The sequence below is a fragment of the Copadichromis virginalis genome, linkage group LG4 (genome assembly GCF_057382275.1).
Source record: "Copadichromis virginalis isolate Kocher_CV1m ecotype Utaka linkage group LG4, C_Virginalis_male_GT1.1, whole genome shotgun sequence".
Taxonomy (NCBI): Eukaryota; Metazoa; Chordata; class Actinopteri; order Cichliformes; family Cichlidae; genus Copadichromis; species Copadichromis virginalis.
In genome coordinates, this window is record NC_140621.1 from 30,973,312 (window position 1) to 31,000,660 (window position 27,349).

Genomic DNA, 27,349 nt, shown 5'->3' on the forward strand with positions numbered 1-27,349 from the left:
TACTTTTTATATTTTGGTGCTTTGTATTCACGACCGGTATTCAAACTGCCTGTGGGCTTTTACCTCAGAGAGAGAAAAGATGATCTGCATGAATGAATGAAATATCTTAAGATCCCTGTGTTTACACATATATACCAAGGAAATGTCAATCAGATGCAAAATACAAAGGTTGAGCCCTGAAAGAAATGTCAAAAAGGTAGACTGGCTCTGTGATGTGTGAATGGGACCAGCACCATTTGATCAATAGCTCACCTGAAATGAATACAAGATTCGTTCTTACCGACTCAAAACAGCAGATGTGGACTCCAACTCCATTTGTCACAAACTTGGATGAAACCGTTTCAGCTGATGAAGTGGAGATTGCCTAAGATAACACATTTTTAAATATTTGTTATTGGTTGCTTTCCATTTGTGATGTTTATTTGAGGCTCTTCAGAAGTGTTATGCTGAGTTGTTACCACAGGAAATTACATGAAGTATAACCTGAAACAACCCTGTCAGGAGTATGAACAAACATAACGTTATGTGCCCTTCATGTTCTTCCTGGTTTTTTTGGTCTTGTATCATTTACCCTGCTCAAGTCAAGTGGTCAGCTCAAACAGGAAGCGATAACAATAGGCAATACAACCAGCCATGCCACCAAGACATGTCAAGCTGACCCCAGCAATGCTGGGACGCCATGAGACAGCAAGGGCTGTCTCAAAAAAAGAAAAAGAAAAGACTGAGGAGGGAGCTGACAGATGAGGAGGTGGAAAACAAAAAATACAAGACGGGAGAATAGAAAGCAAAAAAAAAAAAAAAAAAAAAAAAAGTCGTCGACAAGACAGAAGAGGGAGAGGCAGGATGAAAGATAGGTCGATGTACCACAGGCTGATGAAATAGAGCGAGAAAGGCAAAGAGAGAAAGAAGCGGAACAGCAAGTCAGACAATAGTCAAACAGAGGAACAAAAAAAAAAGACACTAAAGGAATAGGAGACAAATTAAGGAGAGGGCATGGGGGGGGATGGGCAGAGACAGGGGGAGCCCAAATATAAAGACAATGTCAGATTCAATACTTCTCTTAAACGAGAGAAGAATTAAGGAGGAAGGAGAAAGAGTGGCTGTTCTATATCTCGCTGCTCCTGAAACCTGAAAAGACCAATACGTAGAAAGGAACAAAACACCGGGGGGGGGGGGGGGGGGGTTAGATCAAGCGCTTGACTGCATTCAAAAGAGCCACAGAGGGAGTATAAGTGACACAATTAAGAGCATAACTGTCATTACAGCCAATCAACCCAGTGCCACCCACATGGCCACTGAGCAACAGAACCATCATGAAGAGGGATGAAGGACTGCTTATTCCCCTTAGCAATGCAGCAACGACTGTTAATACTGACTAGCACACATACCTAAAAGCCCTAAAGGCCATTGCATCGTAATGCAACAGCAACACAAGACACGTGTACAAAATCGTTCCATCAAAACATGTTCTTGTCTCATTTGCATCTTGAGAGAAGAGCTGACATTTAAATATAATCCTAAGTGCAGCCAATTCCATAGCCCGCGTGTGCATTAGAAAAGGAAAAAAGAAACGACGTGTGAATCTGAAACCAATCACAGTTTGATGTATACTCTCACTCAATAAAATAAAAACCAAATTTAATGAGCTTTCAAGCTCCTCCACAGTGACATTTCCTCTCCCAATTCTCCATCTTTTACAACCATCATTCACCTTACCTCCATTTCTCTTTATCCCTGCTACCGCTTGCCTTTCCTCAACCCTCCCTCACTTAGTTTTTCATTTTAAACCCACTACTTTGCCTCCATCTTCTTCTCTCTCCATCCAAAACAACGGCCATTCCAGAAAGAGGGCCATCAATCTTCTTCAATGAGACCAGAGTGCGAGAGAGTGCCAAGGCTACAGCAGATTACTATCTCTGCTTACCTCCGCTCAACACTGGATAACATATAGAAGGAGAGAAAGGGCAAATGGAGAGTCAGGGAGGGTCGAGAGTGAGTCAAAGAAACCATGTTAGATAGAAGATGGACATTAGATCTTAAAAGCCTCAAAAAGATTTAAAATAATAATAAAAACCAACTTCCACTCCTGTCACCAGCAGAGGCTTGTCAAGAAAAGACACCCAGCAGCTGAAATTAAAACCTCTAATCCTAAGTGGCAACTCCAAACCTGATCCTTGATTTACTTCCACAGAGAGCTCTGCTTATGGAGAGACATGAGATACAGGTCTTCTGTTAGACTGAACATGAATCATACTCTGCATCCAAAACAGGGTTACAAATTTAGAATCAAAATATGTACTGTTACTGTAACTAATTTAGTTGTTAACTACGGTACCAACAGGTCATTACAGTTCAGTTTGAACGGGGAAGAAAAAGTGACGGTGCATGTATAGAAAGGAGGTGGGGGAACATGATGGAGCAAGCGCTGCTTAATTACTTAAACACTACACAGAAATTGTTGTTAGTGCATATGCGAATATTTCTGTGTGTTTCACAAAGTCCTGTAAGCCAATTATCCCGCCTGATGAGAATTCTGAAAGCAATGTGCGAATGTTTGTTTGACAAAGAACTGACACAATGGTGGAAAAGCCAGAGCTGTGACCTTGCAGCAGAGAGGGGTTTTTAACAAGCTGCCTCACTGCCCTGTGTGGTGCAGTGGCAATAATCTGCACACACACTGTGCATCACAGGTAAATCCAAGGCTGAGGACGTCCTTCTGAGGAAACCTTATGTGAGAAAAAGATTGGTTACATGGCAAAGTAGAGTTGTTGCATAGAAAATTCTGGGTATTTTTGTTGTTTTTTGTAATGCAGTGCAGCAAACGCTCAGTGAACTCTTATATTTATAAAACATGGCCTTCTCAAGCAGTCTGCAACCAAGGACGCAAGACCACCAGGCCAGCTCTGACAGCTACATCCACAATTGAGCATGATAGGGCTAATCGCTATGCAGCTTTCTCACTGAGGAAAAACCTACGTGGGGGGAGTTTTGTCAGGCATAATAAACTCTCCCTGCATTGTCACACCACTGTTGAGGAGGAAGGTTAAACTTAGAGCTGTCTGTAAAGCTGTCCCTCTGCAGCAGCAGTGCTCTGACTGGGGATCAGCATAGTGTGGCTTCTGTGGGCCACACACCAATGAGTGGGAGGAGGCAGCAATGGGGCTCAGCCAGGCGCTAAAGACTTTGACACTAACATAATCACTGATAATTGATTCTGCTGGTGAGGAAGGTTTAACATTAAAGGATAAAAAACAGCAACGGCGGTGGCAGCACGGCGCTCTGGCTTAATATGAGCTGATGGGACTGACGCCACCTGTCACACACCATCTAATCACACGAAGACAAGATTCTCTAGACGAACACATATCATCAAATCACTACCGGCCTTGGACACGCTCAGCACCCTCAAAGCAGCTTTGATCAGCAGTGGGTCGAGAAAATCGAGGGGGCACAGAGGCTAAGGGCGGCGGAGGAAGAGGAGGAGGATGAGGACAGACAGACAAATAAGACAAACGTCCTTCACTATTGCAGGACAACAGCCCTGAGATATCACATGACACGACAGAATAAAAGCACAGTGTTTCAAAGAGATATATAGAAGAAAAAAAAAAAAAAACTGCGCACTAAACCGAATGCAGTTATTACAAGCAGTGTGAAACATTTGTTCCATACTCGCGGTAATGGCAATTGAGCTGCAGTCAGCTGACATTGCAGTTATAATTCGGCTAATGTTATTCTCATTAGCTTATAATAAAGTGACTACTATTATACTATAATAATCTTCCAACTGCCTTTTATTGTAAACTGCCAGCCTGTGGGAAACACTAATAAATCTGAGGCAATAAACCCATTTTAACCCGTTTCACCTGTGATCTGAGCAGACTGTTTTTTAAGATGGCTAACCACAGAACACTATTTCTAGTCAGCCTCACAGATTTGTTGTTAAAGTATAATGGAGACACATGAGCTAAGTCTAGTAGCAGTGACTGGGGTGTGCCTATTTGCTGAGTGAACTGATGAAGACGGAGGGCTCCCTGTAGCCTTACAGTCAGAACACTGATAAATTGGCCAGCATCCACCCTTTCCCCAACTGCAAGAAGGATATGTGTGCATGAGAATAAGTATGAACACCTGCTAGACTGGAACTGACAACATAAAGTGGCAATGCAACTGATTTCATGAACAACACAGGAGCACAAAGGAAAAGGAAGACCTCCATTATGTCACTAGCAGACGTGTCACCACGAAGGAGACAGTCGGACTATCGGTCCTCCAACCTAGCAATGGCAGACTCACCTTCTTAAATTAAAGGGTGCTTAATACAAAGCATGTCCCAGACAGACAAACACAAATTTCCACCTTGGGCTGCAGACATAAACACACATCACTTCATGTCGAAAATGACTGTTTGGAGATCAAAGGTTTAAAATATGCGAGGGTCAGATATCTTGCAGGGAAATAAAGGAGGAAAGATTGAGGCTGAGAGGGGAAAAGGTAGCATCGGCAAATAAGAGATGGAAAGGGGACCAGAGAAAGCCCCAGGCTGATGGCAGCGGGGAGAGAAGAGGCAGACTGGATGATGAGCTAGTGAGAAAATGTAAATGAGAATCTGTCATGCAAAAAAAGGAAAAGAGGGGAGAAAACGTGAGAGATTACTATAGGAACTGTTCGAGGAGAAACTGAAGAGCAGAACAAAGCTCAAAAGAGGAAAAAAGGGGGTGGGCAGTGCACAGGAGGAAACAGCAATCCAAGAGACATGACAAGCATGCACTACACAGCCTTTTGCTGTTAAAATGGGCCACATAGTTTCTAATATGTCCTTCAACATGTGGTGAAATCAGTTTTAGTCACCACAGAAAGAAAATGCAAAAAACACAAAAGATAAGAAAGGTAGCAACAAATAGTGAGAGGTAAAATAAGAAGACAGAGATGGTCCCTGAAGATGTGACTCATGGCATCCCTTTGTCACAAGTCAAGACCACAGGGAGGAAGAGTAGGAGGAGTGTAGGCAGTAAAAAGGCAGCTCTTTTTCTCAGTCTTTCACTCCCTGGCTATCCTCCACCAGCAGCTGGAGGCTAAACTTAAGCTCCAGCAGCCACGAGGGAGAGAGGAACGGCCTTGGGAATAGGTCATCCACAACCACAGACCAAAACAAAACTCAAGCATCTGCATCATTAGCAAAGGAGCCCAGAGTCCCCTGATGTCTACCCACTGCACAACAGATCCCTCAGAAATGTGGCCACAACAATCCCCATGCACACAATCATCCGCTGCACAATCGCCATACAGCGATGTCAGCCTCCTCTTCATGAATATTCATCTGCCTCATTAACACTCAAGTGGGGAAACACAGCATATTGCAAGAGACTCCCGTTACTTGGAGAGAATGAAAGTTAAAGACGGAGAGGAAAGGGGAAGAAGAGATGGGACACATGGTGACTGCAAAGGAAGGAAAGGGGAAGAAAAAGAGTAAGAGGCAAAGGCTTTGTTTCTTTGCCTTCAAACTTTTTTGAATCTCAGGAGAAGAGGGGAGGAAAAATGTCCTATATTGTTCCGGGAGCTGATACCCTCCAGTCGCTTTTCCTTATGAAGCCAGATAGGGAAGTATGAAAGCAGCGTCAGCAGCAGGGACATCGCAGCGGGAGCACAGGCTAAGAATTACAGACCATTTTACCCTGTAAATCCTACTGCAATAAAGGCTTTAAAACAGCTGCAATTTCACCACTAATGTCTGGCTGCTCGCAGTAACTGCTAAACTGTGGGGGATATGTGTGAATACACCTCAACGCAAGCTGCAGCTGAGCAGACACTCATGTGACTCCCCCTCCCTCTGTTCAGTAACAAAACACACTTACAGACGTAAGAAGCCAGTCTATATCGTACACAAAGTCTGTCAGTCCACTCGGCCACACGCTTTCTCTCAGAGCCACTTGCCAATAGAAAGACACACAAGCGCGCACGCACACACGCGTGCACAGACACACGAAGAGAAAGGATTATTTTCTCTTCATGTTGTAATGCTAGTGAATCTCTTAACAGGAACTGCCAACAGGGGAAATCTTCCATCCTGCAGCTGTGTCCTCAGAGAGACTCTGGAAACTGTAGAAATTTCCTTGACTCTTTTCTCGTCGTGGCTTTGGTTGCAAAAACAGCTTGGCCATTCGGGTATGAGGAGATGAGGCAGAGTCAGGTGCTTTTCTATAACGTTGCCCCACCAGAGTCGCTCTAGTCCTTTAAAAAGGGCAGCGGGAGAAAAAAAAAAAAAACTTGTGGTACCAAAATTGGACCAGGTCTGTGGAAATCAATACTGCTGCTTACATGAGGGGCCTCCACTAAGGCTATTTCATATTTCACCATATATACACAGTTTCTGAGGAGAAAGAAAAAAAAAAAAAAAAAAAAAAAAACACAACCCCTCAATTTCAGAACAGTATGAACTATCGATTTCACAGTCACGATTCTTACTCTTTCTCTGCCCATTTCTGTCCTCTCTCTTTTCCATTCCCCACCTTTGATGTGGAACTCCTTCCCCCCACCCCCCAAACTTCTGTTAAATGAAAACTGTTTATTATTAGGCTTCTCGCGACGGAGAGGTCGTTACCGTCACATTTTTACATCTTTCACATTTCTCCTAAAAGAAATGTTTTTTCCATTGACATCACGAATCGATCGATCTGTAAGGTGAAACAGAAAAGCTATTTCTTGACAAAAGTGAATACCACTGCCCTTACCTTGTACACTTTTGAGATATTAAAAGGTGGGCCTCACAGAGTAACTTCCAATGGCACACCGTAACAATGCACTGCCTATTATAATGACTATATCGTGACTTGAGATGCATCACGACATCTATTTATTCACTGCTGAGGCCTGTACTGTGTACTATGGGCTTAGTGAGGTAACTTGAGATTTAACCCTGGGTTTATTTAGTGCTACAGAGGTGGTTCACTCTTATCCTGGAACACCAACATGATAACTGTTTTATTTGAACCAGTCTTCTCTTAATTTCTTTTAACATTTCACCTACAAGTGATATGAATTTTAAATGCCAAACACTGTTGGAGCTTTAAAAAAGTTGGATCTGATGTTCAGAGTATTTGGATGGGTCGCTGTTTTCCCACAATCTAATGCCAGTGTATCAGCAAAACTGAATCTGACTTTTGGGCAATGGCGCTTTTAACCAACTGTGTTGTCATTCATTTATATTCATACAGCTTTCCTGGGTCATGTGTTTTGCTGAGCAGTCTGGCAGAGACCGGGGACCTGGCCAGTTCAAATCACAGGTCCAAAGTCAGCATGCATGCATGATTTAAATACATCTATATGGCAGATGGTGAGAGACCTGGCTGGGATCTGGCTTCAAGACAGAAGCAGTAATGCAGGAGAAGCAAAGGGATTAGAGTGAGGAATGACTTGGCTTGTCTTTAAGATTACTTTTCCTCTTAAAACATTCACTTCATCTGTGTCACTTCTGCTCTCTACTTGTTATTGGAAAATAGCTTCATGCAAGAGAGGTGGAAAACCATTCGATGCCGGCTCTGTCTGCATCAGTCACACACTGACACGCACATACACAAAGAAATACATTTCATCCTCCATATCCGAAACAGCCAAAGCACTGGCAGGCATTTGCGACCCCAATCCATATTTCAATTTCCCTCCTCTCATGCAAACTAATTCAATACTTGTTGCCTTCCCTCACAAGCGATCAGCAATATGAGAAATGAGCTTCTTCGCATGTTGCATCTAAAAAAGGTCCAATCTGAGACATTTTTGAATGCCTATATCAATTATGTCTTAGTAGTGCCGTGCATATGCAAATTGTCCTTAGGAGTAGCATTGCAGGATAGAAAATCTAAACTACAACCAAAAGGAAATTTTTTTTAATCAAATGGCGTGCCATTTGAAACTCGTACATTACACCACTGCCTGTGTTTATATCAACAACTTCATGTTTTCAAAACATTTAAATAAACATTAAGCTAACAGCATCGAATGAGTCAACCGAATGAGTAATTTGAATATGATGTTCATATATGGATTTCATTACCTTAGTTTTTCCTTTAAAAGAAATCACTTCAGCTTTTCACGAAGCCAGAACAAGAAGTATCAAAGCTGTATGCTGTGATGTGATTAGCCAATACTTTTTGAAATCGATCCAGCGACACAGCTCAGAAGACTGGACAGTATGGGCCTGGTTTTAGAGGAATTTGTGAATGTTCTTTTAATCAGGCTCATTAGTGGGATAAAATCTTCAATTCTGACATATTAAAGATTTTCAGTAACACCCAATTTCCTTACCGACTAGTATTGATGTACTGACCGGTGTAGCATTTTACACTGTTACACTCCAAACAAATTCACACATCTTGACATCTCCCACTGCTGCACACACCAAGAAAGGAATTCTCAGAAGAGCAAATAAAAATACAAATCTGAAAACATAGGATACAGTCTGAGCCTGATGGAGAAATGGTGCAGTGCTGAAACATGTGTTTGTTAAGGTCCACCACATTCTGCAGTAATTCACTTTTTACTTGACATTATATAGTGGATAGTATATCATTGATCCATTTTTCAATGCGCTCTGCATTTGACCCTGAAAATACACAAGCATGTGCGCACACACCGACGTACTCATTTGGCGTTGAAATGAGCAAAGATGAGTAACAACATCGTCTCAAACTCAGGAACACGGGTGCACTCTTTGCCCATGTAAAGAGAGAGGCAAGCAGGTAATAGCGACAAATTTAGGGGCTTAAACAGCGACAGCTTTACGATGCCTGAGCGGCCTCTATGACTCCATTCCTGTCAGATTCTATTAGCCTGGCCTCCACCGTGTGCTTCGATTGGCTCTTGGCCTATTCCCAGCAGTTACAGAAGCACCACCCGTAAATAAACCAAATGGCTGCATCTTGTAGTATATGAAGGGGCGGGGGGCTCTTTGCAGCTGGGCGCTTGTGTGTAAAGAACATCTAACAGAGTGGTTGAATAGTTTAATATACAGCAGCGAGCTGAATGGACACAGTCAACTAGAGGGAGAGCGCGACACATCACTGTAAGAGTTTAAATTTGAGGAATACGAGAAGCCAGAAAGGCACTTTTAAATCAAGACAAGTGGTCTCAGTCCACACACACACACAGCTAGATACAAAAGGAAAAAGTGTGCCTATCTGCCAGCTGCCAGGTGGAAGTCTATGGAAAGGCCACCTGTCTAATAACCACTTTTGATGCATACAGCTCAGCAATATGAAACACAGCATCTGGCCTGTCCCCTCCAAACTGATCTTGTTAACAGCCTGATCCGTGTTCCTCTTACATAGAATTTATTTGGGCAGTTCACTCAGATTTAAAAAAAAAAAAACAAAAAAAAAAAAAAACCCACACACACACACAAACAAGAAACACAAAAACATAAGTTTGTGTTTATAAATTCAACCACTGCAGGTTTTAGGTTTTTTTGTTTGTTTTTTTAAATGGCTTTTGAAGAACTGTGGAAAAATAATAAATTTCCTAGTACAGATTTAAAAAATAAATAAATAAATAAAAAATAAAAACAACTGCTGGCCTAAAAGTGAAGAAAGACTGACGCTGGCACAACAAAGTCACAATTACCTATATGTTTAAATTAACAGTCATTATATCCTATTATATCATGCATACTAGTGGAAAAAATATAAAAAGAACATTTACAATAGTAATAACATAATGATCTCAACCAAATGCTAGCTTCATTGCATGCATATATTCACTGAGCATTCACAGCTAACTATAAGAAAAGGTATAATTAAAACAATTTTTATAACCCAAAACCATGTGACTAAGGAACCTATTTGGTTTTCTTTTGTTGTTTTGGGGGGTTTTTTTTGTTTAGACTCAAAAACATTACTAATTATTTGTAATTAAAATAAAAGTATATTTATGCTACCGATTCATACAGTAAAGCTCTAGCATCACATTTGAGTGAACTGTATGATTACTGTAATAAAGTGCTTTAATCAGTCAATGTAACTGGAAAACAGAGTGCTTGTCTTCAAAGAAATAAATCATAGGATTATTGTGTTTATTGCAACTTGGGAAATATCTGTTATACCTTCAAAACTCTGAAAAGCTGCTCCTCTGTGCCTGTCTGTGGCAAAGTGGCCTTCAGCATTAACAGGCTATTACTTGTGAAATGTAACCAATCAAATTGGAAAGGACATTGCTCAAGACCACAGAGTGGTGGCTAAAGACAGACTGAGGCCGCTGCACCACAGTGAAAGCAAAACTTTTTTTGTTTGGTTTTTTTTGTTTTTGTTTGGTTTGTTTTTTTTTTTAATGGGACACATGAAATAAAAAAAATGTTTTACTTTATTTATTTTAATCAAAATGGTTTTATTTTAATTGAAATTGGTTTAAAAAGTTACAACAAAAAAATATTTATGACTAAAGGGCCATTAAACTAGCAAAGAAATTGGACTGGACACCTGGTTGATTTCATTTATACATCTACTGCTTTCCTTATATGTCATATTGAAATATCTACCAAAACTACACTGTTAGTTTCATTAGTCCTGTTCTTAAACAGTAGATTAGTTCACCTGCATTCAGAATATGAACCGAAAGTTTACCAGTTTGTATCCACTTCCTTTTCTGACAGACACAACAATGTCCGGAGAGTGAACAAAACACTTCCATACCAACACAATAAAAACAATGATGTGACATCACATCTTTTACAGTCACAGCTAGACAACTGTGACTTAAGTGCCAACAGCTGTTACACAAAACTGACTGGATGTTGAAATTCAGATCCTGAATCTGCATAGTTCGACCGTATTGTAAGCTTGAGGAATGAAGTCAGTATTTTATTTTGTGCAATGAGCTGCAGTTTAATAAAAAATTCAATTTCCCTGCACACCAAAACAAGTCACGAACTTGTACATCAAGAATCTGTCTTTACCAACAGATATGTGAAGAATGTGTGGATGTGTCACGGTTTAAGAAGATAAAATGAGAAAAATGCTAAGCCAGTCAAAGAGTTATCTTTTGGGATTCAAATTTGTTCACCATGGAATCTTCTGAATCAATCCAAACTCCCATTCAGAGCATTTCTGAACTCCCACATGCCCTTTGCTCATGCATACAATCGCAGCACAGCTGAGCAGAAAACTCTGTGGGACAAACCAGCTGAATTTTTAGCAAGCACTTAGCAGATCTTTTACTAGGAAATTCAGCTTTGCAAAAAAGTGTTCCACCAACTTTTGTCACATCACTAATAGAAAATACGAAATGAGACATGTTTACCTGCCCTTTCAGATGGCCACCTAATTATTTTAAGGATGCACTGTTAGATCTGGTCATTTATTCCAGCATGATGTGTAAAAAGCAGCTTTTGGTGTCCTTATAGCCACAATAGTGAGTTTTGGGTTTTAAAACATGAATCCAGCAAGAAGAAGGGCCTTTACAAGGCAACAGGATGAGAAACCCTTAAGCCTCTTAATAGAAACAAATGATCAGGGTCCACAACCACACATTTTGGTCTAGATCTCAAAGGTGAATTGACATTTAGCACCAATTTAAGTCCAGTGTCACTTAGCACAGTAACTGTCTTGTTTTGTTCCATTGGGAACATGGTGCAACAAGAATTTTACTTCTTCTTTTGGCTGCTCCCTTTATGAGTTGTCATAGTAGATCATCTGCATCCATCTCACCCAATCCCTAGTATTCTACTCTGTCACCAACCCTCTGCATGTCCTCCTTCACTTCATCCATAAATGATCTCTGTGGTCTTCCTGGCAACTCCATCTTGAACATCCTTTTTCAAATACATCCCCGATCTCTCTTCTGCACATGTTCAAACCATCTTAGCATTGCCTCTCTGACTTTGTCTCCAAAGAGCTCAACCTGAGCTGTCCCTCTGAAGTAATTATTTCGAGTCCTGTCCATCCTGGGTACTCCCAGTGAAAATCTGAGTTTCATCAACTCTGCCACCCTTTCTTTCACTTTTGCTGACATCCTTCTGTCACAAATCACCTCAGGCACCCATTTAAACTCTTCCACCTTCACCGATATACCTGTGTCCTTCTCATTCATACACATTCTGTCGTGCTTCTACTGACTTTCATTCCTCTTCTCTTCAGTGCATACCTCCACCTCGCCAGGTTCGCTACCACATGCACACTACTCTCACAACAGACTTCTTACTCCCAGATTCTACAGGAGAATCTTAATATAAAACATACATAAATATAATACACCATAATGCACTACACCCACATTATCAGAGCCCAAGGAGCTAAACTTGGCACACTAGTAAATCTTGAGCTCTGTCCACACTGGAAGCAATTTGCATCACTTTGAAGCCGACTGCTCGTCCCTGACAGACATTCCAGGCTCTAGTTGCCTAGGTAACCCACTAATGTATTTACCACCAGGTCATATGCCAGTCAAAGGTATCCTCTGCTCTTTTTGATAATGCTGTCTGTCGCTCGCCTAGAACTCCAGAAAAGTTGAAACCAGGTTATTTTGCCTGTAGTCACTAAAGTTGCAAAATTTCCTTCCCTTTCTATGGTCTCTAGTCATCACAACGCTTCCAGTATGGACACAGCTTTGGACCCCTGAAGGCTCTTACCTTTATCAGATATCACAAGGTTGCCTAGCAACCACCAAGCAACGGACTTAAATGTCCTGTTTTTAGCAGGTATGCACCTATGAAACGCTATGAAAGCATTTGATCATGTTTATTTCACAGCGATAATATCTATTAACTCATATTTCAATTATGTACGAGATATTATGATGCCAAACACTGAGCAATGGGCTAAAATTACCTGTTTCTTGCCTTTCTGCAGCCCAAACAATACCGTAGCACTGGCATGTACTAGCGTCAGCACAAATCCATCTGGTAGTTCCTATTAGTACTTGGTTTCAATGGAGCTGCACAAGTTAATAATTATGAAAGAAGCAGGCTACTAAATTAAATAACAAAATTCACAAAAAAAGAAAAGAATCCCCGCCTTCCTCCAATGGCAATGGACTTGGCCAATTAGCAGTAGATATTTGTTCAGTCATCCAACTCTAATGACTGCAACAGTTATTGCTATTACTGATTAATCTGATCATTATTTTTTAATTAAACTTGGTCTATATGTATCAGCTAAACTAAAAAAAAAAAAAAAACATTAAATTGAACAAAGCAAAAGATAAAGTCTTCTCTCATTTTAATAAAAGCCAAATCCCCCCCTAGGGGTTTCTATAAGGTCTACTGAAATCTTAAAGACGTTTTCTGATTTTTTTTATTTATTTTTTCATAAACCAACAAACTACTAGTTTTTGTAGCTCCAGTACCAAATGTTTGCCATTCCATATTTCATTTAAATAGTTGTGGGTTAGATCCTTGAATTTGGATATCACAAAAAAAGTTATTCATAGAACTTTGAGTTCATTACTTTATCTAAAAGTCACCAGTTTTTTCCCCAGCCACCGTGCAGAGGTACTACAGCCTGCATTGCAGTAGCCTTTCTGCTTGACTCTCTCTTTTCAGATGCTTTCTGGCAGACTGAAACCTGCAGCTGTCCTGCACTGCGCATTGGGAAGCAACAGAGGGGAGAAGCCGTGGTCACTATTTGGCAGGATACTGAGGCATGATGAAGCATAACATGTTTTTTTTTCCTAACATGGGTCTCATTATTTTGCATATCCATGTGGAAACGTTCAGACTGATAACTCTTGCCGTGACAACCCAGACGTGACAGTCATGGCATAAAATTGCACAAAACAATCCGCGGAAAAGTGAATCAGAAACGGAAACAGTATAAATAAGTCCCGAGCCGCTACCTACCTGCTAACAATAGCCAGCTAGCGGCTAATATTGAAGCTCTGTAAAAGTGCTTCCAGCGTTAAATTACGGCCAAACTTTAAACGCACTTTACCATAAAGGAATCAATAAAATTCGTAAATAACAGGCATATGAAGAGCTCATTTTACATCTTTAAAACTCACCTTTGTTTCGCACTTGAACGAAAGAGATGAAGGATTTTTGACAAGAGCTGTCACTGCACTTCCGGGTTAGACTGTGACGTGTCCGAACGCCCAATAAGCGACTGGCCATGCTGGGATTGTTTTGGTTTTGACTCTGGGTGTTACGGGAATATACAAATTTCCTATTTAATTACGAGCAGCTGTCTGTCATCAAAATCAGTAGACTAGCACATTTACTATCACTCGTAGACAAACTACATTTTCTTTATTTTGTTTGGTTTAGCTGTAGGAATTTCTTTTCGTTTTTTAAGATAAGAATTAAAAGAAAGCAAAGGGCACATAATAAGAATAAGCCTCAGATAAGAAATTCACTGAGTTATGGTAAAAGGTTTGTAGTCTGAGTTGCTCTAAATTCAAAGTATTTCAAACAAGGAGCTTTTCCCTTGACCTCAAAATAATTTAGTGGCCCTTAATTATAACCAGAATAAGAAAAGAAGAGATGATATTTTAAAATAATTGTTAATTGAGAAACCAGAGATTGCTGAATCAAACCATCAAGGATTGTAATCCTTTATCTCCAGATTATTATTAAACCATCAGGCAGAAACCATGAGTGCATTTTGAGACAACAAGCTCTTTTGTCCTCACACGTTATATCATTGCTATAGCTAATATTTTCTGTGTAGTATATATAAATACTTATAGTCACATTAGATTAAGTTTCTATGGATGTCATATATTTTATATGCACTGATGTGTGAGATTCATTATATTATTAGTTGTAAAATCAAAAAATAATAAAAAAAAAATGTAAAAGATTTGTGATATTATGTGTGAAATTCCAAAAACTTAACACAATATGACAAAACCCTTTAAGTATTTCAGAAGTCACCATCTGTACAACAAATATACATAACGATATGTTTTTTATATATATATATATATATATATATATATATATATATATATATATATAACATATCTTCAGCTACTGCAACCCTTCAGCTTATTATCCACAATACATTTTGATCATCATACAATTATATATAATTGATGCTACATCTTTCTGTCTTTGCACCTTTTGCTAATTTTATAAAAAGCTAAACACTATCAGACATGCCGCCTTCACTTACCCAGAGCTTAAAATGAAAGGCAGCTACCATACAGTAAACAGCACCAAGTATCATCTCAGACTTCTTATTGCATTGTCTGGATGGGTATACAGGCTGTTATTATGAAGGAAGTTTATTTTTAACAGGCCTCCAGTCTGTCCTGCTTTAGCAGCTCTAAAACATATTCTCAATTACCATATGCTGTAAATAAAAAATGGTCATAGCTTCCAGATATAAAAGGAGAAGAAAAAACAAGAGTGTCTAATAGCTGTCTAATAGCATCAGGTGGCGTCTCCTCTGGTTGCAAAAAGACATTTGGCTATAGAAACTGGTACTTGGCTCCCACGATTCATGACCTCAGCAACACTTTCCTGAGGAGTCATCCTCAGTAAAACACAACATTCATTTTATAAATGATAGTCCGATTAAAGTAAAAGAGCAGGATAATTTGGTATGCTTTACTGTATGACTGACAACTTGATACAGTCTGAGTATGCAGCATCCCTTTGTTTCTCTGTCCGATCCACCCCTTACATATCACAATGTGTTCAAAACATTTGAACAGCAAAAACACTCTGCTTCAGTGCCATTCTGTAAGGACAAGCAAGGCAAGCAGTGCTTCTTTGTCTACCTTTAACAATGACTTGAGGTGAGCAAGCTAAGAGGCCAGTAGCCGTTTTCTGGTTTAGGAAAAAAGGCTGATCTTTCATTGTAAACTGATGGGAGACCAGCGTGCGAGGCAAGCTGCCGCTGGCTCCACTTTCACTGCTCTGAGACTAATTACAATCTGCACTTTGTGTGGAAACCCAGCTAGCATTAGCAAAGTTGTTAATAACTCATTTAATACACTAGTGAGGAAAGCAGATGATGATGGAGAGGGGACAGCAGCTCTAACTATGTCTGGCCTAATAGAACAGGGAAGCTGAGCAGGTGCAAGTTCAGTAGCACTTTCAGATTAGCATCTATGAGAATGTCTGATTGTAGTACGTTTAACCAGCTGCTTTGCCAACACTTCATTTTCCATTCATATTTTAATAGCCCCTGTAGATATTTACAGTTAACTGTGTGACAGACTGCTCAGGCCTTTTAGTTCAGCTGATTTATTTTCATTTTTGTTGTTTTTACTATACTATTTTAATATACTTTTTAAAAATAAATATATAGGCATGTGTTTTGGAGCTCATGAAAACCTTTTTTCTTACAAAATATGTGGTCCTCATCGGACAGGACAGCCAGTAGAAACAAAAGATTTCAAGATTATGCTTTGCATTAAACCAGGGGTGTCCAACTCCAGGCCTCAAGGGCCAGTGTCCTGCAGGTTTCAGATGTGTCCTTGATCCAACACATCCGATTTAAATGTTACCTCTTCAACATGTCTTGAAGTGCTCCAGAGGTCTGGTAATGAAATAATCATTTGATTCAGGTGTCCTGACCCACACTCAGAAAAATAAAGGTGCCAACTGGAACCAAAAGTGGTTCTTTAGACTGATGCCATAGAAGAACCTTTTTTGGTGCCACAAAGAACCTTTCAAACAATGGTTCTTTGAAGAACCATTTCTTTCAGTGGTTCATTGAAGAACCTTTAAAGGTGCCCCAAAGAACCATCAAGAAATGGTTCTTTGGGGCACCTTTAATGGTTTTTCAAAGAACCTTTTTAAAAATGGTTCTTTAAAGAACCATTTTTAAAAAGGTCCTTCAAATGGTTCTTTAAAAGAACCATTTTAAAGAACCTTTTTTGAGTGGTTCTTTAAAAAAACCATTTTAAATCTTTCAAAATAAAATGCATCATAAATTGAATTTGAGTAGGGCAAAATAAATACTAGCACAGCATAGACATATTAATGGTTTATTGTCATTTTGTAGTTACCAAAAGACAAAAAGGCATTTTAACCCTCAGCACAACATCACTACTAATACATGTCACATATTAGTGTTTTAAACAGTAATAATTAAATATATTTGCTATACTATAAATAAATATATATAAATACTATAGCTACAGATAACACAACAAATAATACATGTATTGTTTAATTAATAAAACATCAGAAAGTGATAAAACACATTAGAAATAGCAATAGCTTCATAACAGACCAATAAATCAACACATTTTCATCAGCAGATGTTTGCATGTTCAGTAAAAATATTTCAACAAGTTTATGATTAAAATGATCAATGAACTTCAGCCTTACGCTATGTAATGTACGTTTCATGTTGTACTCATGGTCCTTTGTTAGTTCAGTTTAGGATAATGTCTCTGACATATGTATCATATCAAATATATGTCATATCAAAACAAGCCCACACCTGCAGTTGTTTCAGTTTTTCACTGGTGTTTCCTGTCAGCTGGTCAACCTCACTCAGGCAGACATCCATATCAGCCAACCAAACGACAAGTTCCTCCCTTTGTGCTTCAAACCCCTCCCACTCTGAGACAAGGAGCTGAAAGAGAGAGAAAAGAGTCAATTATAAAGAAGAGAGAGAAGTGAAACCCTCCTCAGAAGGTCTGACTCGCATACCTGCAGTTGACCTGTGATGGACTCCTGTTTGGCGTTCACGTCATCCCTCGTTGTTGCCAACAGCCGAGTCTGCAGGGTGCCCTGGAAGAGCTGAGTTAATGTTCGACTCGTCCTGGTCAGGCTCTCCAGCTGGATGAGCCGAGGTCTCCCCTCTCACCGCTGCCTCTGAACACAGAAACACAAATTTCATCTGAAGCAGGAGGTGCAGATTTTTTGTGCTATTCTTTTCTAAATCCAGGCTAGATCACGTGGAGGTATTTGGAAAACTTATTTGGCCAGTGGACGACTGTTGTCTTGCAGAAAGTCAAATCAAACATATGCGATACACAATTAATTCACAAGAACACATTATAAAAAATAAGTCCAGTTCTTGCCTGATTTCAAGTGAAATCTGCATCAAAACAGGGTGACAGAAGTAAAACGAGTGCACAAAGCCTCACTTTGTAAAAGCCTGCTATTACAGTTCTCCTCTATGCAGACGACTTTCCTGTTTTCAAGGCACAACTTGGATCTGCTGTACGAATCTTATGAATACACACTAAATGAAACAATAGTGTGCATGACTCCAGATTCTGATCCCTCATCCTAATATGGTCCCAACATAGCAACAGCAATAAAGCAAATGTTGAGGCTTCAAAATACAAAGTCCATAAACCAATGGCTGACGTGGGTTTTATCATAAGGGTGATAAATATACAGATTTCAGTCTGTCTTAGAGATTTGATGTTCATTTACCTGCAGATGCACTATACATACCTGCTCCATGGTTTTTCACAACATTTTGCACATCACTATTTAATACAGGAAGTAGGTGAACTAAAACAAGTCATCTTTCTTTGTGAGAGGACCATATTAAAGAAACAAACCTCATCATAGGGAGCCCTAAAGATGCTCCTGCTGCTTCTCTTCCTCCTCATCCTAAGCTTCCTTCTCCTTGTCCTCGCCTTCCATCCAATTGTAATTCAACCTAATTGTGTTTCTCCCCCTCCTCTTCCTCATTTTGTTGGAGCTGTGAACACAATTAATGTGAATCTGGATTAATTTGTGCAAACAAGAAAAATCTACAGCTTTTTGGTCAGAGGTGCTCTTGTGATTTAAGCCGGGTAGAATAGATTTATCCGTTGATGCTACCTGCTTCAGCTCTGGCTGCTGAGTGATATTTACACCCTGGCTGGATTACAAACTTTAACCATGTGCTGAACTTTGGCCCAGCGTTGATACCTCTTGTTAGTATAACGACCTCTTCTTAGCTTGTATGTATGATGGTGGATAAATGAAATATAAAAACAAATTAACTATATTACAAAAGAACATCTATCTTGGAAACATCAAATGACCGGAGCATAACTTGTCAACTAGTCCGAAACTAAGTTATGCAGGAACAGTCAAAGACACCTTCTCATGTCACATTTCTATTCATTTCTATATAATTTGATTAGACAATAAAGAGTTATCTAATCGAATTATTCATTCAAAACTCTTATGCATAGCTGCATTTTATACAGCTCATACAGAATTCAAAGTACAGGTTCATGTGAGTATTTAATGTACGGCTCAGATCTACAGAATTTCAGAGTTTTTAGAGCAGACACAGAGCTCACGCCACAACAGGCTTCAGGCGCCATTTTAGTGACTTTAACAACATATTAATTTTAATTTCGGTCTAGCTGACATTAGGTTATGTACGCAGCACGCAATTGAACCACATATTTTAGAAGCCAAAGGTTCAAATTAGCTGGGAGCAGCTTCACTTAATTATAACAGTGGTTTTGTTAGGAAAACAGTTGGATACTAAATTGCGCTGACATCAACGGCTAACGTATCTAGCTAATCGCTACTGTTAGCACAACATTAACAGCAAGCTACAATGACGAGTAACAAAAACAAAACAGTAATAAGGTTTTAATGAAAATGTTTTACCTTTTCCAACAGTCCCAGAATCCACAGCTTCAAAGTCCAGCAGGTACTGAAGACTGTTATCCGTTTCGCTGTCACCGTCCGTGACGTTTTTTTTCCCGAAAGGTCAAGGCCCGCCGCTCGCACACTCTGTCTGCGCATGCGCATCCCAACGACGGACCCCTCCGTCCGCTCCCGGGAGGTTATAGTATGACGTGTTCTGACGTCACTCTCTCTCTCCCTGTCATTTATTTGGCTCGAAACACATATTAACAAATTGCTCAGTGATGAACAACTACTCAGATCATTTACCTAAGCAGTGTGCTTTGTCAAAACGAAGTGTGTGTTCATTACACTGACATTCTGTTCTGCAATTGTTATTTACTTGTATTTTATAATTTGACTTTACATACTGCTGGGTGGTTTGTAAAGTTTACAATAACTAGTATTATCATTATGCTATATTTTCAAAAATATATAATAATCTCAAAAGCAATGCCTTGGAGTAGAAAATAGTAATGCTTTATTAAAATTTAAAACTAAAGTACAGTATTTGAATGTGTGTATTGTGTCTACTGCTTGCAAATATTTCTAACTTTTATTTGAATATTCAGCTTCCTACCATCTTCTCTTAAAGGGTAATTGCCAGGTATCCCGCCCTCCCCCTTCGCACACACATGCACACAAAGAAAACACACAGTATAATTCACAGCCTCATTATAGTGAATAAATATTTATGCCATTTACACCATCAAACTTAGATTGCTAAGGATGAAGAACCTTTTGTTCTTTAAAGAACCATTTGTAATAGCTGAAGAACCATCCACAAAATAAAAAGGTTCTTTGACGCATGATGGTTCTTTAAAGAACCATGAAGACATCTGAAGAACCATTTAAGAACCATAATTTTTCTGAGTGCAGGGTGATATCTAAAACCTGCAGGACACCTGCCCTTGAGGCCTGGAGTTGGACATCCCCGCATTAAACAGAATATAAAGTATTTAAAATGAGCTCAACCTTAAATATATACAGCAGTAATATTAATATGTTTAGCACAAATTCTTTCCTTAAAAACAACAGAATCAGTGACAAAGCAATCCAACTCCCACAGGAAATAAGTCTGACTTACTGCTGGCAAACCCAAGCTTTTGCATCAGTTGTACAGGGACCACATGGCCCGTAGAAATGGACCAGGCAGCCCATACTGAAGGGTGGCTGGCCTCTCTGTTAGAGATAGGGTGAGGAGTTCAGTCATTTGAGAGTCATGTCAGAGTAGAGGCGCTAATCCTTCACGTTGAAAGGAGCCAGTTCAGGTGGTTCAAGCATCTGATCAGAATGCCCCCTGGCCGCCTCCTGGCTAAGGTGTTCCAGGCATGTCTCCCTTTCTCTCCCTCTGTGAAAAGCTTGGGTGTCATTCTCGATAGCACATTATCCTTTAACTCACATATCAATAATATTACACGTGCAGCATATTTCCAACTCCGTAACATTAATCGCCTCCGCCCCTTCCTCACACCTCACGCCACTGCCATTCTCATCCATAATCTTGTTATCTCTAGAATTGACTACTGCAACTCATTATTATTTGGCCTTACACAAAAATCTATCAACAAGCTCCAACGTGTCCAGAACTCTGCTGCCCGTATTATTACTAGGACTTCCTCTACCCACCACATCTCCCCAATCCTGAAGCAACTTCACTGGCTCCCGGTCAAATTTCGCATCCATTTTAAAATAATTCTGTATACATTCAAGGCTATTCATTCTCTCTCTCCACCGTACCTCTCTGACTTATTACAGATGAAGCTCCCATCCCGCTGCCTCAGATCTTCATCTTCTCTTTCTCTCTCTGTTCCCTCTGCTCGTCTGATCACAATGGGAGGGAGGGCCTTTAGCTGCTCTGCCCCTCGACTTTGGAATTCCCTACCCCCGGACCTCAGAAATATTAGTTCATTCTCTCTTTTTAAGTCCACCCTCAAAACTCATCTGTTTAAAATTGCCTATTCTTAAATTTCTGTATGTTTTAACTTTTATCTTCTATTTTTATCATTGTGTATATTTCCAGTTTTTATCTGTTGTACAGTGTCCTTGGGTGCTTTGAAAGGCGCTATTTAAATAAAATGTATTATTATTATTATTATTATTATGTCCCATTGGAAGGAAGCTCCAGGCCAGACCCAGGACGTATTCGAGAGATCATGTCTCTCAGCTGGCCTGGGATTGCCTCAGTGTTCCCCCAATAAGCTGTAGGAGGTGGCTGGGGAAAGGGGAGCTCTGGGCCTCTCTGCTTAGACTGCCTCTACGACCTATTCCCAGATAAGCAGAAGAAAATGCATAGATGGTTGGATGGATGAACTTTGGGTGCACAATTTTCCAATATAGCTTTAATTGTACTGTTTTGGTTTGAAAAAGTCTTCAAAATTGTTTTTTTTCTTTTGGGGGGGGGGGGGGGTAATATAATAGATCTGCGGGACATTGGGGACCTGTCCAGGGTGTGCCCAACTGGGATAGTCTCCAGCCCACCCGTGACCTTGTCAAGGATAAGCGGAAGAGAATGGACGGATGGATACAGTACATATTTATTTAACTATAGAAGTGTTATGATCCAATGTTGTCAGTGTTTGTTTTATGTGTGACTCCTCCCACCAGAGGATGGCTGTGGGTTTTTTCCCCTTTCTCTCTTAGGAGGTGGACACCCAGGCGTGCCTGCTGAGTAGCTGGATGGAGTCTCTTCCTGTCCTGGGATTGGATAATTGGTTGATCACCTCCAGTACTTAACTACCGGATGACAGCCCTCTCTCTACTAGCCTCCACCATCCAACAAAGAGCATGTGTTTTTGAGTCGTTGTTTCATAGAGTGTCTTTGCCCATTGATTTGCAAGTATAACCGTGTGTGTGACTTGTGTTAGTATCTTAGTTTTGTAAATAGCTGTAAATAGATTTGTAAAGTATACTTTACAAATCACTACTGTGGACATGTCAGAAGTCGAATCTCCAGTTCCACTATCTACAGAAGCAAGCTCCTCCTCATCTGTATGCGACACAATCCTGTTGTCCTCCCCAGATGAGAGTGGACCATCCTACAGGTCTAAGCCATGGCCATTTAAGTTTGAAATACCAGACTTCTCTTATGATATAGACCTTGCACTGGAAGCAGGAAAGCAAGCTTATGAAAATGATGGCACACTTTTGAACAACCCAAGCGTAACTAGTAGCATTCTTGAGAAGCTTGCAGAGACTATATTTGGCTTCACAGCATATCCAACTGGTGTCCAGATTTTAGCTGTTGCTGAAGCCTTGGTAGCAAAATACCCATGCCTCAAAGAGCCAGGTTCTTTTAATGGCCTATATGGTTGGCAACAGAGGATAAAGTATAAAATGGGCAACTACAGGGCAAAGTTAAGAGGTCGCCAATTAGCCATTCCAGAGCTCGAGGTGAACACACTGAAGAGACGATGCTCCAGTGAAGAGGGTTCACTTAAAGGCTTTAAAAGGGCCAAAAAAGCTGAAGTCAACTATCTGCCACCACTGCCATTCGGTGAGACTGAGGAAACCTTAGAGATGGATAGACTAGATTTGCTGAAGGAAATGAAGAAGAAGAACAATGAGAGGGCAATTAATGAGAAAATGGAGAAGTCTTTCGCTATGAGAAGAAAAGAGGTTGTCAAGGATTGCCCCGCAATCCAAGACCTCTTAGAGAGGTGGCCTTCTCTGTTCTGTGAAAATCAGGTAAATCCAGTTCTTGTTCATGCAGCAACCAAGTGTATGTGAGATCTCATGAGTCATCTTTGACATGATTTTGTGTTTTATCTCTCATTTCAGATCAAAGAGGAGTTTAAGCGAATAACCACAATTCATCTGGAGCGAACGTTTTTGTCCAGATTGGACAGGTACACCACCAAACTCCTGGAGATATTTCGAAGGAAGGGCGGGACTGCAGGGACCAAAATAAAACCAATGTTGGACTCACTCAATAAGGTAAAATTTTAAATTATTTTAATTACATAATCTAATGGAAAAGATGAGGTCATACACACTGAGAATGTATCACTCTTATTTAAAGGACAAGTTGACAAGTTTGTTATTTTAAACTTAAAGCTTTGTTTTCAGATTGTTTATGATGAAATCGAACGATTTTGATTGAAATTTGGACACATGCTGCTGGCCGGAGCTTTTTTGGTTTCTGTGGTAGCACACCCCCACCTCCACAATGGCTTCATACAAAGACGTGAAACTCACCGAGTGGTCAGGGGTGTTCACTGATATGTTCACACACAAATCGTTGCAAAAATGCTTTCCAACAGGTGTTTTACCATTTGTTGTAAAACTGGACCTATTTTTTCAAACGCCTTACACCTGTACATTCTTCCGCCGAGAGCTTGAATAATAGAATGGAATAGCGGCGGACTAATACCGTACATCACAGCACATCTAATACAAGTCAATGGAGTTGGACAAAAACTACAATAAAAACCAGTTGGAAAGTATCTTTTGCAGCGATTTTTGTGTGAACATATCAGTGAACACTCCTGACCACTCGGTGAGTTTCACGTCTTTGTAAACGACAGTTTTATGCATTTTAGGAAGGATTGTTCCAGTGCACCTATGAAGCCATTGTGGAGGTGGGGATGTGCTACCACAGAAACCAAAAAAGCTCGGGCCAGCAGCATGTGTCCAAATTTCAATCAAAATCGTTCGATTTCATCATAAACTGAAAACAGGGCTTTAAGTGTAAAATACTGAACTTGTCCTTTATTCTGATCAGTGTCTGTGTTGGCTGAAACTGTTCTCCTGATCCTGACACTGTGGCCACAATTAACAATTTATGCACATGATTGTCTCTACAAGTGTATACAAACCTGTCATCTCTCCCTTAATATGCGCTCAAAAGCAGAGAAATTTACAGAATTTTCAAAGTGACCCTCTGAGTGCAGCGAGATCCCTTCCTGCTGCCCATAGACTCCAATACAATTATTTCCCAAAATATTACTCTTGTGTGTGGGAATTCCTGTCCTTGACTGGTTAATATTGTGATAGGAGGTACTGATATGTTGCAAAAAATTCATTTGCATGTCCAGTGATGAGGCAGAAAACTTTCCTCACTGGGCAGAGACAGTTTCTGGACCCACAGATTATGACATGCACTGGACTCTTGTCTTAACACACATCGTTGAGAAATTCATGTTAAGCTGCAGGCTTACATTCTCCATGGGTAACTTTCTGTTTACATCTGTATGTGCTGTTATGTATGTATGTTACATATGTTATGTTGTGTATTTTCTGCAATAAATTTTCTTTTTGGGTTTAATAGCATCATGTCGATGGCAGAAGGGACATTATCATTCGTTGCTTAGTTGAGTATCTTGGAGAGAGTGGAGAGGAGCTGATCAAAGACCATCAGGTATCTGATGATCATAATGACTGTATTAAAATTGTCTAACCTTATAATCTGGTCTTCACTTGTGATGATATATTGAAGGTCAAAGATTCTCTACACTCGTGATGTTTTTTAAAAAAGACTCAAGATTAATATTTTCAATCAGGCTTTTAACTAATTTCTTAAATCTTTATGCTCTTACCCTTTATTTTTTAAATCATATTTAATCTTTATCTTATCTGCCTTAAACTTTAACTTGCCTTTTGTCTGTTTTTTTTCTGACTATTTAACGATCACTTATTAACTTTATTTTATGAGCAAAAGAGTATTTAATTTGATTATACCTTTATAACCTATTTTAATGATTTAATGGTTCTGGTCTACCAACACGCGTGCCGTCCCATGGACAGCTCCAGGCTGGATGGCCCCCAAAAGTGATTTTCTTTGTCTCAGGGTCAGCCTCTGTGAAGCACGTTCTGTAACTTTACGTATGAAAAGTGCCATATGAATATTGTTTGATTTGAGTATACTAAATTGAGTATACCTCTTTTTTATTTTTACATTTTTTTTCTCTTAACCTTTTCTTTTACTTGGAATCTATTCTAGTTATTTCTAATTGTGGTTTGTTTGTTTTCACAGGAGGACGTCAGCCAAGAAGCATTGAAAGAGGACTGCAGTAATCACATGATGAAGATCATCGTAATCCATCCCAATGTGGCACAGGAAAACCAAGATCCTGTGAACGTGTCGGTCATCATTGAGGGGACAGAAATTCTGGAGGACTGCGGAAGTGTGACAAACGCTTGCCTCCTGCTCATGGGTGTCATCTATGCTGTCAACTTAAGTTACCCACTGAAACTGAAATATACGTTTGAGGTATTTCAGAAGCTGTTTCTTGAGCTTGACATCCTTAAAATGTCACCAAAGGTCCAGTCTCTCCACAAGAAACTTTTAGTGTGAGTGTTCCAGTGTTATTTGTGCTTTTGTCCAGCACAATTAATTTGTTTGCATTTTGTCTGTTTTCTGACAGTAATTTCAAATGTTGCTCAGTTTTATACAAGTTCTTTCTGTCCTGAACGTTCTGAGAATGTCTGCAAAGGTAGTGATTGCAACTGTTAATGGACAGAGTTGATGTATGTGTTCTGAAAGTTGATTAGAAGAAAGGGGACAGTGCACACTGAGTTTTTGAATAGCATGTTGTTGTTTTTTTGTATATGTGTATATGCTCTGTTTTGAAATTTGCGATCAAGAAGTTCTATGGCCATGTTTTTTGTGGTTATAATGTTATGTAGATATTTTAAATATATCTATGCCATTTCAACTGTGAAATAAAAGTGTCTCTTAAGCTGCAAATATTTGTTTTAGAAAATATTGATTTATTATTTAATAGAATAATAAGAATATTTATTCAATTCGATTAATATTAACTAGTACATTCATAATAAATATTACTTAATAATTACATAGAATATAACAAAGAAAAGATGAGTAAGAAACACAAAGAAATATCAGCAATGTTCACTTGGGTTTTGTAATTGGATGCAATGGTATTCTGAGTAAAAGTTACAACCTGTAGATGAGTATTGCCAGTGCAATTTACTTGTGTATTTCACATAAAAAATAGATGGTTCTAGTAAGTAAATATTACTTAGAAATAGCCCGAGTAAAGATTACAAGCACTTTCTGTGTGGAAAAAGTTGCCTAGCTTTTTTTAAGTAAATGTCACTCCAATTTTTTTTCAGTGTAGCAATTGTGTATTTTGTTCACCTTGTATATATTCTTCACTGCAGCAGCCTAGTAGGTGTGAGAAGCTATTTTTGTTTAGGTTTTCTCCTGTTTTTCATTCAGGAAGTTGGGTAAGTGAATTGTCTTTTGGTTGGTTTTTCATTTGTGTAGGAAAGCACAGGGACCGTTATTTTTTGGCACTGCTCACTGCTGAAGAAAATAAATGGCTGCTTAGCACTTGATATTGTGCTGTTTGGTATTGCTGTTTGTGTTCTTGCTTGGGTGGTGTGTGAGTGGGCCAATTTCTTGTTGCGTTCAATACTCGCCTAGACTAAGAACGTAACATTTTACAATTCTTCAACCACGAAGGACTGCAGAAAGACATCCATGTACGGTGCAGACAGGCAGGACAAATAGTACGTTTAATCTGATCCAGTTAATCTTGTGAAATAGGTAAATAGTGGTGGATGTTTTTGTTGGTGTGTATACGGGTGGGGGATCGTCTCTGCTTGCCTTTCTGTAAAAGTCACCACACTCCACTGCTCAACTTGGCTTGAGGCTTCACATGGGTGGCTGTGTTGATCTCTTATACACAAACTCTGTGAATAATACTGTATGTACAGTAATAATACTGCAATACGACTATTTATTTTTGGGGATATAGTTATATTGTTTGAGTTATTTGATATTATATTTGCACTATCCTACTGTATATTACTGTATACTAGTATTCTTATTGTATAGCGTATTCCTCTGTC

General features: G+C 39.5%; 2 protein-coding genes and 1 long non-coding RNA gene across 4 annotated transcripts in view; 1 reads left to right on the top strand and 2 right to left on the bottom strand.

Moving 5' to 3' along the window:
• Positions 1 to 14,049, bottom strand: part of spop (speckle type BTB/POZ protein) — a 97,975-nt gene extending 83,926 nt beyond the window's left edge. The window contains exons 1-2 of one of the 2 annotated variants that reach the window (XM_085454859.1): positions 13,984 to 14,046; positions 281 to 364 (exon numbers count right to left, since the gene is read on the bottom strand). The gene's annotated coding sequence lies outside the window, so the exon portion shown is untranslated. Of the gene's footprint in view, positions 1 to 280; positions 365 to 13,983 lie in introns of both variants that reach the window. The other variant, XM_085454860.1, reaches the window with a different exon arrangement.
• Positions 14,050 to 17,089: 3,040 nt separating this feature from the next.
• LOC146711833 (uncharacterized) lies at positions 17,090 to 19,956 on the bottom strand. The gene is made up of 4 exons (XR_014920207.1): positions 19,514 to 19,956; positions 18,460 to 18,602; positions 17,594 to 17,758; positions 17,090 to 17,516 (listed from the first exon to the last, which is right to left on the bottom strand). It is a non-coding gene; the product is annotated as an uncharacterized LOC146711833 (long non-coding RNA).
• Positions 19,957 to 22,463: 2,507 nt separating this feature from the next.
• On the top strand, positions 22,464 to 26,219 carry LOC146711834 (uncharacterized). The gene is made up of 4 exons (XM_085455470.1): positions 22,464 to 23,218; positions 23,312 to 23,467; positions 24,801 to 24,890; positions 25,506 to 26,219. Exons 1-4 carry the CDS (start codon positions 22,466 to 22,468, stop codon positions 25,824 to 25,826), a joined length of 1,320 nt encoding a protein of 439 aa, XP_085311596.1. The 5' UTR covers positions 22,464 to 22,465; the 3' UTR covers positions 25,827 to 26,219.
• Positions 26,220 to 27,349: the final 1,130 nt, after the last annotated feature.

What these genes read in the sequence shown, in the direction of transcription:
- LOC146711834 (XM_085455470.1), top strand. Translation starts at nt 22,466, where the DNA reads ATGTCAGAAGTCGAATCTCCAGTTCCACTATCTACAGAAGCAAGCTCC. An exon ending in TGTTGGACTCACTCAATAAG is followed by an intron (nt 23,468 to 24,800) that starts GTAAAATTTTAA and finishes TGGGTTTAATAG; the next exon opens with CATCATGTCGATGGCAGAAG. An exon ending in AGCTGATCAAAGACCATCAG is followed by an intron (nt 24,891 to 25,505) that starts GTATCTGATGAT and finishes TTGTTTTCACAG; the next exon opens with GAGGACGTCAGCCAAGAAGC.